The sequence below is a fragment of the Pongo abelii genome, chromosome 12 (assembly GCF_028885655.2).
Source record: "Pongo abelii isolate AG06213 chromosome 12, NHGRI_mPonAbe1-v2.0_pri, whole genome shotgun sequence".
Lineage (NCBI taxonomy): Eukaryota > Metazoa > Chordata > Mammalia > Primates > Hominidae > Pongo > Pongo abelii.
Window position 1 is genome coordinate 26,262,575 of NC_071997.2, and position 12,291 is coordinate 26,274,865.

A 12,291-nucleotide genomic window follows, 5' to 3' on the forward strand; every position below is an offset into this window, starting at 1 on the left:
CCTGGGCCGCACCATGCATCAGCCGGAGGTCGGGGCTGGGGAATGGGAAGAGCTTATTAAAAATCCTTATTCCTGGCTGGGCGATGTGGCTCCCCTGAAGTCAGGAGTTCGAGACCAGCTACTCGGGAGGCTGAGGCAGGAGAATCGCTTGAAACCGGGAGGCAGAGGTTGCAGTGAGCCGAGATCGCACCACTGCACTCCAGCCTGGGCAACAAGAGCGAAACTCCGCGCTGGGATTACAGGCGTGAGCCACCACGCCTGAAAATAGTGTGTTTTAATGTCTTGTTGGACTAGTTCCCCTTTGGCAGTTTTTGTTTTTTCATTGTTTTCCTGGCTATTTTTGCGTGTTTGTTTTTCCATATGAACTTTAACATCAACTTGTTTAACTTCATCAAAAGGCTATTGGTATTCTGATTGGCATTGCATCAAATTTATACTACAATATTCACTGTGGGAAAACAGATGTTAGGTCATCCTATGCTAGAAATGGGAATGCCTTTCCAGTTCTTCAAGTTTATTTTCAGTGTGTGTTAAAGTTTTCATTACATAGATTTTTACATGTATCTTCTTAAGTTTATTCCTAAGTCACTTAATTTTCTGTGTTGCTATTGTAAGAGAGGGGGTTTCTCTATCATTATACCCTCTACCTACTTAATGTTTGAGTATAGGAAGGCTTGATTTTTGTGTATTAATTTTATGTCCTATTGCCTTATTCAATTCTATATATACTGTTATAGAGATAGTTTTACTTCTTTTTTTTTTTTTTTTGTGATGGAGTCTCATGCTTTTGCCCAGGCTGGAGTGCAGTGGCATGATCTCGGCTCACTGCAACCTCCTCCTCCCAGGTTCAAGCGATCCTCCTGCCTCAGCTTCCCGAGTAGCTGGGACTACAAGCACGTGCCACCATGCCCAGTTAATTTTTGAATTTTTATTAGAGACAGGGTTTCACCATGTTGGCCAGGCTGGCCTCCAACTCCTGACCTCAGGTGATCTGCCCGCCTTGGCCTCCCAAAGTGCTGGGATTACAGGCATGAGCCACTATGCCCAGCCAGTTTTACATCTTTACCTATTGTTATGCCTCTACCTGATTTATTTATCATGTTTAATTGCATTGCTAATACCTCTAGGATAATCTTGAATGGTTGCTGGAAATACAGTGGGCATCCTGCTTTGTTCTTGCTCTTAGAGAAAATGCCTCTTGAGTTTCCTGATTAAGAGTCTGGTTATAGGACTAATATGAATAAGAGATTATCTATCTGTATATCTATCCTTCCATCTACACACATACATGTAAATATATATGCATACATATATTTATACTGATAATGAGAATATATCTGTCCAAAAAATACTTTTGGATATTTTTTTCTGTGTCTATGAGTTGAGTTACTTTAGATATCTCATGTAAGTTGAATCATACAGTATTTACCTTTTTGTGATTGGTTTAGTTCACGTAGTATAATGTTCTCAAGGTTAATCCGTGTTGTAGCATATGACAGAATTTCCTTTCTTTTTAAGGCTGAATAATATTCTATTGTATGTATATACCATATTTTCTTTATCCATTTATCTGTTTTTGGACACTTGGGTTGCTCTCACATCTTGGCTATTGTAAATAATGCTGCAATGAATATGGGTATGCAAATATCTCCAAGATCCTGTTTTCAATTCTTTAGGATATGTATCCAGAAGTGGGATTGTGGGGTCATATGGTAAATCTATCTTTAATTTTTTGAGGAACCTCCATATTGTTTCCATAGCAGCTACACTGTTTTACAATCCCACCAATATGTGCAAGAGTTCCCATTTCTTCACATCCTTACTAACATTTGTTATTACATATTTGGTTGAGTATTTAAAAAATCAAGAATGGGTGTTGAATTTTTGTAACTAATCATGTGATTCTTTTCCTTAAGTCCATTAAGATTATATATATGATAATAACGAATTTCCTAATATCAAACCAACCTTGCATTCCTAGAATAAATTCTACTTGGTCATAGTGAGGCTTGGAGAGTCCAGTCACTGCTCAGGAATCTTGGGCCTGGGCCCAGCTTTTTCTCTGCTTCAGCACATCTGTGCTGTCACTCAGAGTGGCAGGGGATTGGAAGGAGCCTTGGGGTTCCTTTAGCCACCAAGAAAGCAGCAGGTCCTTGTATAGATATGTAGACTGAGCCATGATTTATAACTTTTAATTATTGATACATATGATAGGTGTTTCTCCATTTGTATTCTTTTTCAATTTTTAAAAATTATTATACAATACACACAATATGAAGTTTACCATCTTAACCATTTTTAAGGGCACAGTTCAGTGGTATTAAATACATTCATAATGTTGTGCAACCATCACCAGCATTCATCTCCAGAACTCTTTTCATCTTATAAAACCAAAACTCTATACTCATCAAATAATAACCATCCATTCCTCCATCTCTGCATCCCCTGGCAACCACTGTTCTACTTTCTGTATGATTTTGACTACTCTAAATATCTCACATAAGTGCAATCATACAGTATTTGTCTTTTTGTTACTGACATTTCATTTTGCATAATGTCCTCAAGGTTCATCCATGTTGTGGCATATTTCAAAATGTCCTTTCTTTTTTTTTTTTTTTTTTTTTTTTGAGACAGAGTCTCACTCTATCGCCCTGGCCGGAGTGCAGTGGCATGATCTTGGCTCACTGCAACCTCTGCCTCCCGGGTTCACGCCATTCTCCTGTCTCAGTCTCCCCAGTAGCTGGGACTACAGTCACCCGCCACCACGCCCGGCTAATTTTTTTTTTGTATTTTTAATAGAGACTGGGTTTCACTGTGTTAGCCAGGATGGTCTCCATCTCCTGACCTTGTGATCCGCCCGCCTCTGCCTCCCAAAGTGCTGGGATTACAGGCATGAGCCACCGTGCCTGGCCTAGAATGTCCTTTCTTTTTGAAACCGAGTAATATTCCATTGTATGTATCTACCGTGTTTTGTTTACTCACTTATCCCTTGATGGATATTTGGGTTGTTTCCACATTTTAGCCTTGTGAATAATCCTGTTATGAACGTGGATGTACAAATAATTCTTTGAGACCCTGCTTTCAGTTATTTTGGGTATATACTCAGAAGTGAGATTGCTGGATGATATGGTGATTTTGATTTTAATTTTCTGAGGAAACGCCATACTGTTTCCTATCATGGCGGTACCATTTACATTCCTACCAACAGCACACAAGGGTTCCAGTTTCTCCGCATCCTCGCCAGTTCCCTAATGATTAGTGATGTTGAGCATCTTTTCAAGTACTATTGGCCATTTGTATATCTTCTTTGGAAAAATATCTATTCAAGTTCTTTGCCCATTTTTGAATCAGTTGTTTGTATTTTTGTATTTCGTTGGGTGTCAGGAGTTCTCTCTATAATCTGAGTATCATTCTCTTATCAGATAAACAATTTGCAAATGTTTTTTCCCATCCTGGGTGGGATACCTTTTTATTCTGTTGACACTGTCTTTTGATGCGCAAAATTTTAAAATTTGCATAAAGTCCAATTTGTCTATTTTTTCTTTGGTGGCCTGTGCCTTTGGTATCAAACCCAAGAAATAATTTCCGAATCCAATGTCATGAAGTTTCTGCTCTATGTTTTTCTCTAAAAGTTTTTATAGTTTTAGGTATTACATTTAGGTCTTTGGTCCATTGTGAGTTAATTTTTGTTTATGGTGTTGGATAAGGATCTAACTTTATTCTTTCGCATGTGATATCCTGTTTTCCTAGTACCATTTGTTAACCTATTAAAATTCTTGTGCTGGTTTTTGCAAATGTTAGGTGTGGTCTGCCCAGGAATGTATATTATAGTGCCAAGATACCTCAGCCCCTGAATAATGTACCTTCACCCTTGAATAAGAAAATGCCCCTGAATAATTTACCTTCACCCCTGAATAATCATTGTTTAAGTAAAATTAAATGATATGCTTGAGGAATAGAAAGCCTACTATCTAGCTTGATCTTTTGATTTCTAAAACTGTTTCTTCAGTCAATTGCTTTAATGTAATTTTACTTTCAAATCTTTATTTTTCCTTCAGGAGGAGCCAGGACAACATTTTTTCTTTTATTTTCTTTCTTTTCTTTTCTCTTTTCTTTTTTTTTCTTTGAGATGGAATCTCACTCTGTCGTCCGGGCTGGAGTGCAGTGGTGCAATCTCGGCTCATTGCAACCTCCTCCTCCCAAGTTCAAGCGATTCTCCTGTCTCAGCCTCCCAAGTAGCTGGGACTACAGGCACACACCACCATGCCCGGCAGTCTTAGCTAGCAAGACAGGTTTAGCAGGGTAGTTCTGGCTCAGAGTCCCCCATGAGGTTGCAGTCAAGATTCTTCCAGATTCATTCTCTCACTCAAGACCTAACTACTGATCTCTCCTACCCAGTGGGAAGCACTGTGCTGGAAGCTAGAGAGCTCAGTGAGGCATTCTTGTCTTCCAAGAGCTCACAGCTCTTAGGAGAGTCAATCTAATCAATAAGTAACTGTTAGATATAAACATGCTAACATTGAAGGTCTTTAAAAAGTGCTTACATTGTAATTGCACGGAGTTCTGGGAGAACAAGAGGCTGATCTCCTTGATAGGGTTTTTCCAAGTAAGAAGAGTGAGGGAAGAAGAGGGCTGAGAAGAACCGTAGGCAGTGACAAAGCTCATGTCTGCCAGCTGAGGGGGCTGATCAGGTCCATCTTCAGAGGGTGGGAGCTGCTCTCAGGCTACTCTGCAGGGACAGTAAATTCCAGACCACACTGTCTGCACCTCCTTCTTGGCAGCAGTGACCATTCGAAAAAAAAAAAAAAAAGAAAAAAAGGCTGGGTGCGGTGGCTCACGCCTGTAATCCCAGCACTTGGGAGGCCAAGGCAGGTGGATCACCTGAGGTCAAGAGTTCGAGATTAGCCTGGCCAACATGGTGAAACCTCATCTCTACTAAAAATACAAATATTAGCTGGGTGTGGTGGCGTATCCTTGTACTCCTAGCTACTCGGGAGGCCGAGGCAGGAAAATTGCTTGAACCTGGGAGGCGGAGGTTGCGGTGAGCTGAGATGGTGCCACTGCACTCCAGCCTGGGGAACAGAGACTCTGTCTCAAAACAAAAAACAAAAAACAAAAAACAAAAAACCAATGGTCGAAAACATCTCGATAGGAGGAGGAGTGGGGAAATGACCATTCAGAGAAGTGAAGTGTCTTTTAAAAGGTGTGCCCAGGTCTGTGGACAGAAGCTGTAGCTATTGATGATCGTAGGTCCACTGAATGGAACGTAGCATCAGTCCTAGCAATAACATGCTATTAACATGTAATCAAAGGCTCATGTCAATGTTAGAGTCTCCAAAACACAGAGAATTATGAAGACCAAAGACTTCAACTTTTTCTTGAGCACAAAGTCAAAGTTTCTTGGTTCTGCACTCCTTTAAGAAGGTTTTTACCAAGCCCAGCACATGCTTGATTGGCAGCTTGGGTTGAGCCTACACCATGGAAGGACGGAAGAATTGCTCTTGTCATGGGCGGCTGCTCCTGTCATAGTTAATAGTTCTAAAGTTGGAAAGAAGTCTGGAAATGAAACTGTGTTGGTCAAAAATTTGATAATTGTGCTTATTTTTTCCCACACAAAAAATAATCCAACAAATGATCAAACACAACCCATCAAACATAAAAGACGCCTTCAGATTCTTCAAAGAACCTTAGGTAAATGAAAACTTACGTCCATACTGACGATAAGAATAGGCAGTGGCTCTTAATTCTGTCTTTTGCCTCCGGTAGAGAAAGAGAGTGAAAATGTGTTCCCGTGTCAGGTCGACCATTGCTGCAGCTCAGAGCAAGCCAAGCGCGCCCCCTAGTGGATAACTCCATGCTCGCCAGGGCTTTCTGTCTGTGGCTGTTAATCTGATTCGGATTTGACATGTTGCATTTCGAAAGTCAAGTTAATTATCAGTCTTATTAAATTGGGAGTTTTCTCTCTTTTCTAAGCCAAGTTGAATAAGGAACAAATTTCTCTCTTTTTTTACAGGAATAACTAGAACTTCATGAGACTGTTATCAGACATCCACATGATAGTCTTAATCATATTGTGATAATTTTCTGTTATTTTATTTTATTGTTCAATTGTATTATTCTTTTGAGACAGGGTCTCGCTCTGTTACCTGGGCTGGAGTGCAGTGGTGTGTATAGCTCTCTGCAGCCTTGATCTGCTGAGTTCAAGCCATCTGCCTACCTCAGCCTTTCTAGTAGCTGGGACTACAGGTGTGCGCCACCATGCCCGGCTAATTTTTTTTTCTTTGATTTTTAGTAGAGATGAAGTCTTGGTATGTTGCCCAGGCTGGTCGCAAACTCTTATTGTGACAGTTCTCTATCTCTCTGTGAACAAGGCCAAGGAAGATTTACCAAACCCATCCAAAGCTGCCTCGCCCCTACTTCCAGCTCTTGGAGGTCTCCCATCTGGAGCTGGGGGTTCCAGCCTGCTTTGAAGTCTTCTGGGGTGTGAGATTCATTACTTCTCATCCTTCCCCATTCACTCTTTGATAGCTCACATTCTAACTGCTAAACAGTCCAAACAGATTTCCCTGGAGCGCCTACCCATTGGTTCTAGTTTGCCCCAGAGCTTCTCAAAACATCCCTCAGCCTCTTCCCAGGCCATCCTACATCTGGCAAAGACAGGCAGGCCATGTTGGCCTCCCGATTTTCTCCAAGCTAAACTCAGGCCCTTTGACAGGTCCCATATGCAAACGAGTCAGGTACCAAAGGGCAGAGCTAGGATGCAAATATTTCTCATTTTCTACTGTCTTCTTTCTATTAAACTATTCTGCAATCCCTCTACCAATACCTGAATATTTCAGTGTGGTTAATTTTCCTATCTTGTCCTCGCAACTCAAGAAAATTTTTATAGTACTCTGTGTTTTAAAAATTATTTTCATGAACATTGTACAATCTGTGAAGTAGGTCTTATTATCTCTATTTTATGCAAGTGGAGAAGTAGGCTGGGGCTTAGAGAGGTTCTCTAAGTGTGGTCCTCTACCCACAGAAGCAGCATCTTTCAGGATCTGTGAGACATACACATTCCCAGGCCTACCCCAGACCTATGGAATCAGAAACTCTGGGGTGGGGCTTGGGAATTTGTGTTTTCATAAGCCCTCCCAGTGTCATTCAGATGCACGCTCAAGTGTAAGAAATGCTGCCTCAGCTATGGGTGGGTTGCCCAGGAATTTGTTAGATTTTTAAAAAAGTAAACAAAAACAATAAAACACCAAAACGCTGAGGTTCTGTAGGACATTTAGACTTTTCCCCCAAATCCTCCCTAACTCCTCACTTTGAGTCTAGAAGAAGCTACTTTTATCATAAATGCTGAACTAATCACAGGCCATGGTTGTTTATAGATGAACACATTTTATCTTTTGTAGATCACCTTTCAGAGGAGAAGAGTTTTAAAGAATCCTCTCTGTTCGACAGGGTTTTAAGAGAGCAGTTAACTACTGTAGATAAAGAAACACTTCAAGGGGCAGCTAAACCAGGTGGGAATCTATATGACATATAAACTAAATATGATGCTTAAATAAGGACAACTTCTGAATGTGTCTTTGCCTTTCATGGTATTTTAACTGACACCTTTAATTCACCCGCAAAAGTGAATTAAATCTGCAGTGAATACAATCTGCAGTTAAAACTTATGAATTAAACCAACTCCAGAGGCCGGGCACGGTGGCTCACGCCTGTAATCCCAGCATTTTGGGAGGTCAAGATGGGCGGATCACCTGAGGCCAGGAGTTAGAGACTCCCCTGGCCAACATGGTAAAACCCCGTCTCTACTAAAAATAAAAAAGAAAAAATTAGCTGGGCATGGTGGCGGGTGCCTGTAATCGCAGCTACTCGGGAGGCTGAGGCAGTTCAAGAATCACTTGAACCCAGCAGGGGGAGGCTGCAGTGAGCTGAGATTGCACCATTGCACTCCAGCCTGGGCAGCAAGAGTGAGACTCCATCTAAAAAAATAAAAAAATAAAAAAACAAAAAACCCAACTCCAGGAATTTCACCACTCTTCCAAAAAGATGCTACTTTTATATTGTTTCTGTACAGCCGGGGCTTCACCCTTGCTCATCCCTGAGCCCAGACCTGTTTAGAGTGGGCAGAAGCTCACCCATGCTGGTACCAAGTACAGTACACCCTGCCACACTGCTACTCTCTTTCAAAATTATACCTGGTTGTCACTTCCTAATGCTTAGAAATTAAATGCTGAATTATTCCAGCAGAGCCTTAGAGCTGCTGGATACGCTGCCTCTTGGCATAGCATAGCCGAAGGTGGGAAGCTGGACATGCCCTGTTTTCTCCCCATCACCCAAGAAGACCCTTGCTCAGCACTCCCCTGCCTACATCGCCGGCTGCCCTGGACAGCTCTCCACACGAAACCAGCCGATACTTGGGATCGTATCTCCATGCCTGATTTCCCTGATGTCTTTTTCTTTTTTGGTCACATTATAAATGGGGTGACAGAAGCTCTAGGAGACGCTGATGTCGGCTGAGATCTCCTTCCTTTGAGATCTAGCTAAGACTGCCGTGTTTTCCCCAGCCTGTGCTCAGTGGTATTCCCATCCATTCTCACTATTTCTGTAAGTCCTCAGAGGGGCTCAGGAGCTCAGGATCATCCGTGGCCTTGTGTTTGCCTCATGCTGGTGCAGACATGAAATCTCCCAAACCTACACACACGAGGCCGATTGTGTATCCAAACCTACACATACGAGGCCGATTGTGTATGCAGTACAACTTTCTGAGGCCAGGGGGCAGAGGAGGGGCAGCAGAGAAGAGGTTATATCACTGCCTTGTGAAAAGCTGCAAACGGAGTATTTGCCTCCATTGTTCTTAAAATCCTTTGCATTAGGATTTCTCAACCTCCTCTAGTGCCCCTGCCTCCTCCTACCCATCTGAGCTCTCCTCTGTTCTTCTCTTTACCTCCTACAAATTGTCTGTGGAACTTTCTTTCTGGCTGCTTTGTTGCATGCCAGCCCATATCCTCAGTGTCTCATCTCCACCCCCCAAAATCATCTCATCTTATTGCCAAATAGCAGATAAATGCATATGAATGCATTTCCCCAAGCAGCCAGTTCCCTCCCAAGAGGATTTCTGGAACCAGTGGCTAAGATGCCAAGATTTTTTTTTTTTTTTTTTTTTTTGAGACGGAGTCTCACTCTTTCGCCCAGGCTGGAGTGCAGTGGTGCGATCTCGGCTCACTGCAAGCTCTGCCTCCCAGGTTCACGCCATTCTCCTGCCTCAGCCTCCTGAGTAGCTGGGACTACAGGCGCCCGCCACCACGCCCGGCTAATTTTTTTTGTATTTTTAGTAGAGACGGGGTTTCACCGTGTTAGCCAGGATGGTCTCGATCTCCTGACCTCGTGATCCGCCCGCCTCAGCCTCCCAAAGTGCTGGGATTACAGGCGTGAGCCACCACGCCCGGCCAAGATGCCAAGGTTTTTATTCTGTTATGAATGGAATGAACAGGTGTCCCTTGCAGGCTTAGTCCTGGTTGTGGGTAGCCCGGCGGGGATCTCTGTTCACTCTGTGCTGTGTCTTCTCATTTAGATGCTCACTTTAGGACTATGCCCTGCGGGCAGCTTCTGCACTTCCTGCAGAGGAACACCATCATCGCCGCCGTCTCAGGGGTGGCCATCCTCATGGCCACTGTGCTGTTGCTGCTTGGGTTGGCCTCATACATCAGGAAGAAACAGCCATCGTGAGTGGTGCTGGCATAGCCTTCCTTCCAAGAACCCGCAGGTGTTAGAACTCACGCTGCCCCCAGGGCTTCCTGCTGATCTGGTTTATGAGGAGGGCAGAAGCTGCAAGCCTGGTTGTGCTTCAGCATCCCCTGGCCTGCTCTGTCAAAGCACACAGGACCTGGGCCATGGGTTTTAGGCACAGCCTGGGTGATTCTGATGCATAGCCAGGTTTGGGGATCCCTGGGTGGGCCATGGTTGCCTCTCAAGGCCACTGCGGTTAGGCCAGACCTGTCCCCATATTGAGGGCTCTGGCTGAAAGATTGGTAAATAGGAATATGGATTTACAAAAGAAAGGAAAAACACAAATCTAAGAGGGTGAGGAGGGCTGAAGCCACGAAGGAGAGAGAGAGCAGGGCTGATATTCAGCTCCTTCACATTGGCACAGCTGCCCTGCTTGTTAGAATACTGAAAGCCTTCCCCCAGCTTCCCACTGACCTCCTGATCTTCTCCGTGATCCTGCAAATGAAGGATTGGTGCTTGGCACAGCCGTGGCCCTCCAAGGCTCTGCTTCAGTGGTGGTCATTTTGACTGGTCAGTGCCTGTCTACACCCCTGTCTATACCAGTTGTTAAATATTTTGGTTAGGCCTCTAGATGAGGGGGCTCAGGCACAGAGGCACTCACCGTGAGCAGGCGCTAGAAAGCAAATGGTTTGCACGATGATGTGTATGCATAGCTGCATTTTGAAATTACGTGCTTCTTGCTGCATCCCCAGGGACATGTATTCCTGACCGCAGAAGGAAGAGCAGCTCCCCACAGCCCCTCAGTCCTGCCGACACTGCACTGAATGCTCAGCTTGCCCCTAGAGCAATGGGGTGGAGGCGTGTGATGAGGGGAAGTGTCCATCCCCACCCCTACCCACCCTCTGACTCCAGTGGTAGCAGTGTTTGAATTTCCCCACAAGAGTGGCATTGCTTTCTCTCCATGCCAAGGTTCCTGGGACTGGTGACCTATTCAGGCCACCTCCCCCCACCCCCACCTCCAGTGTCCTCTTCCTACCAAGGCTCATCCATTGGACCTGCCATTTTCCCTCCATGGCCCTTGAGATGCCAGCAGAAGTGGTCAGAACTGTGGCCCCCTCCCACAGGGACCAGTCAAAGCTGTGGGTGGCCTGAGTTAGTTAAGAGAAACTCGGGGGATGAGACTATCCCAGAGGCTCTGTGCTGCCCAGAGGCAAAAAGAATTTCACAGATGACAAACCTTACTGATGGGAAGCAGAATCCTCACCCTGGGAAGCGTCAGCCTCCACCACTGCCCAGTGAGTAGACAGCAGGACTCCTGTGCGCTGAGCTGAGCACTGTGGTTTTTGTTGTTTTGTTTTAGATCTCCTCCGGCAAACACGACATATAATATTTTTATAATGAATGGAAAGACATGGTGGCAAAATTCTGAAGAAAAAAATTTCACAAAATGTGCAAAAAAACAGAAACAGTTGAAGAGCAGCTCCGGCGTCTAAGTCAGGTCGTGGGGCAGTCAAACCAGGACTTGAAACCACAATGCGAGCACATTCTTCATCTGCACACCACAGGGAGGCAATTCCATTTCTGCCTGGGAGGTGTATTCTACAAAAACGTCTGCTTCCCGTCCCAATTTGAATGGACCAAGAAAAACTGCTTTACTGTAGGACACTTGTGGCCATATGGCACTGGTGGCTGGTGTCGGCGAACCCGACAGACTATGGACTTATTTGATAAAGCATTGATTCATTTATTCAGTCATTCATTGAACAGATATTAATAGACCACCTCACATGCTGACAATATCAAAATACAATGAGGAAACTAACAGTGACCCAGGCATGCATTCTGTCCCGAGCAAGATCACAGTCTAGGGTGTGAACACAACCATACTAAATAGCTTTTATGGGAGGTGGGAGTACAGAAAGTATTATATCTGCAAAGAAACTGCTAAGAATTGTGGGAGCTCCCCAGGAGGTGATTTCCTGCTTGCATGACCAGCAAAAAGAAATGGGGTAATAACCCCATGAAGTGGAGTTATTTATTTATTTATTTATTGAGTCGGAGTCTTGCTCTGTCACCCATGCTGGAGTGCAGTGGCGTGATCTCGGTTCAATGCAACCTCCGCCTCCCGGGTTCAAGCGATTCTGCCTCAGCCTCCCGAGTAGCTGGGACTACAGGCACTTGCCACCACACCTGGCTAATTTTTGTATTTTTAGCAGAGACAGTGTTTCACCATGTTGGCCAGGATGGTCCCGATCTCTTGACCTTGTGATCTGCCCGCCTCGGCCTCCCAATTTTTTTTTTTTTTTTTTTTTTTGAGACAGAGTCTCGCTCTGTTGCCCAGGCTGGAGTGCAGTGGTGTGATCTTGGCTCACTGCAACCTCCACCTCCCGGGTTCAAGCGATTCTCCTGACTCAGCCTCCCGAGTAGTTGGGGTTATAGGTGCGTGCCGCCACACCCAGCCAATTTTTGTATTTTTAGTAGAGATGGAGTTTCACCATGTTGGCCAGGCTGCTGTCAAACTCCTGACCTCAGGTGATCCCCCCGCCTCGGCCTCTCAAAGTGCTGGGA

The 12,291-nt window shown here is 44.4% G+C and overlaps 1 protein-coding gene across 10 annotated transcripts in view; it reads left to right on the forward strand.

Annotated features, from left to right (window-relative positions):
* C12H2orf92 (chromosome 12 C2orf92 homolog) overlaps positions 1-11,551 on the forward strand; it is a 39,882-nt gene extending 28,331 nt beyond the window's left edge. For 8 of the 10 annotated variants that reach the window (XM_054547211.1, XM_054547214.1, XM_054547215.1 and 5 more), the window contains 3 exons: positions 7,401-7,511; positions 9,569-9,719; positions 11,084-11,551. In XM_054547211.1, coding sequence (XP_054403186.1) covers positions 7,401-7,511; positions 9,569-9,719; positions 11,084-11,216 — 395 coding nt within the window. In that variant the 3' untranslated portion in view covers positions 11,217-11,551. The other 2 variants (XM_063713517.1, XM_063713518.1) reach the window with 2 other exon arrangements.
* Positions 11,552-12,291: the final 740 nt, after the last annotated feature.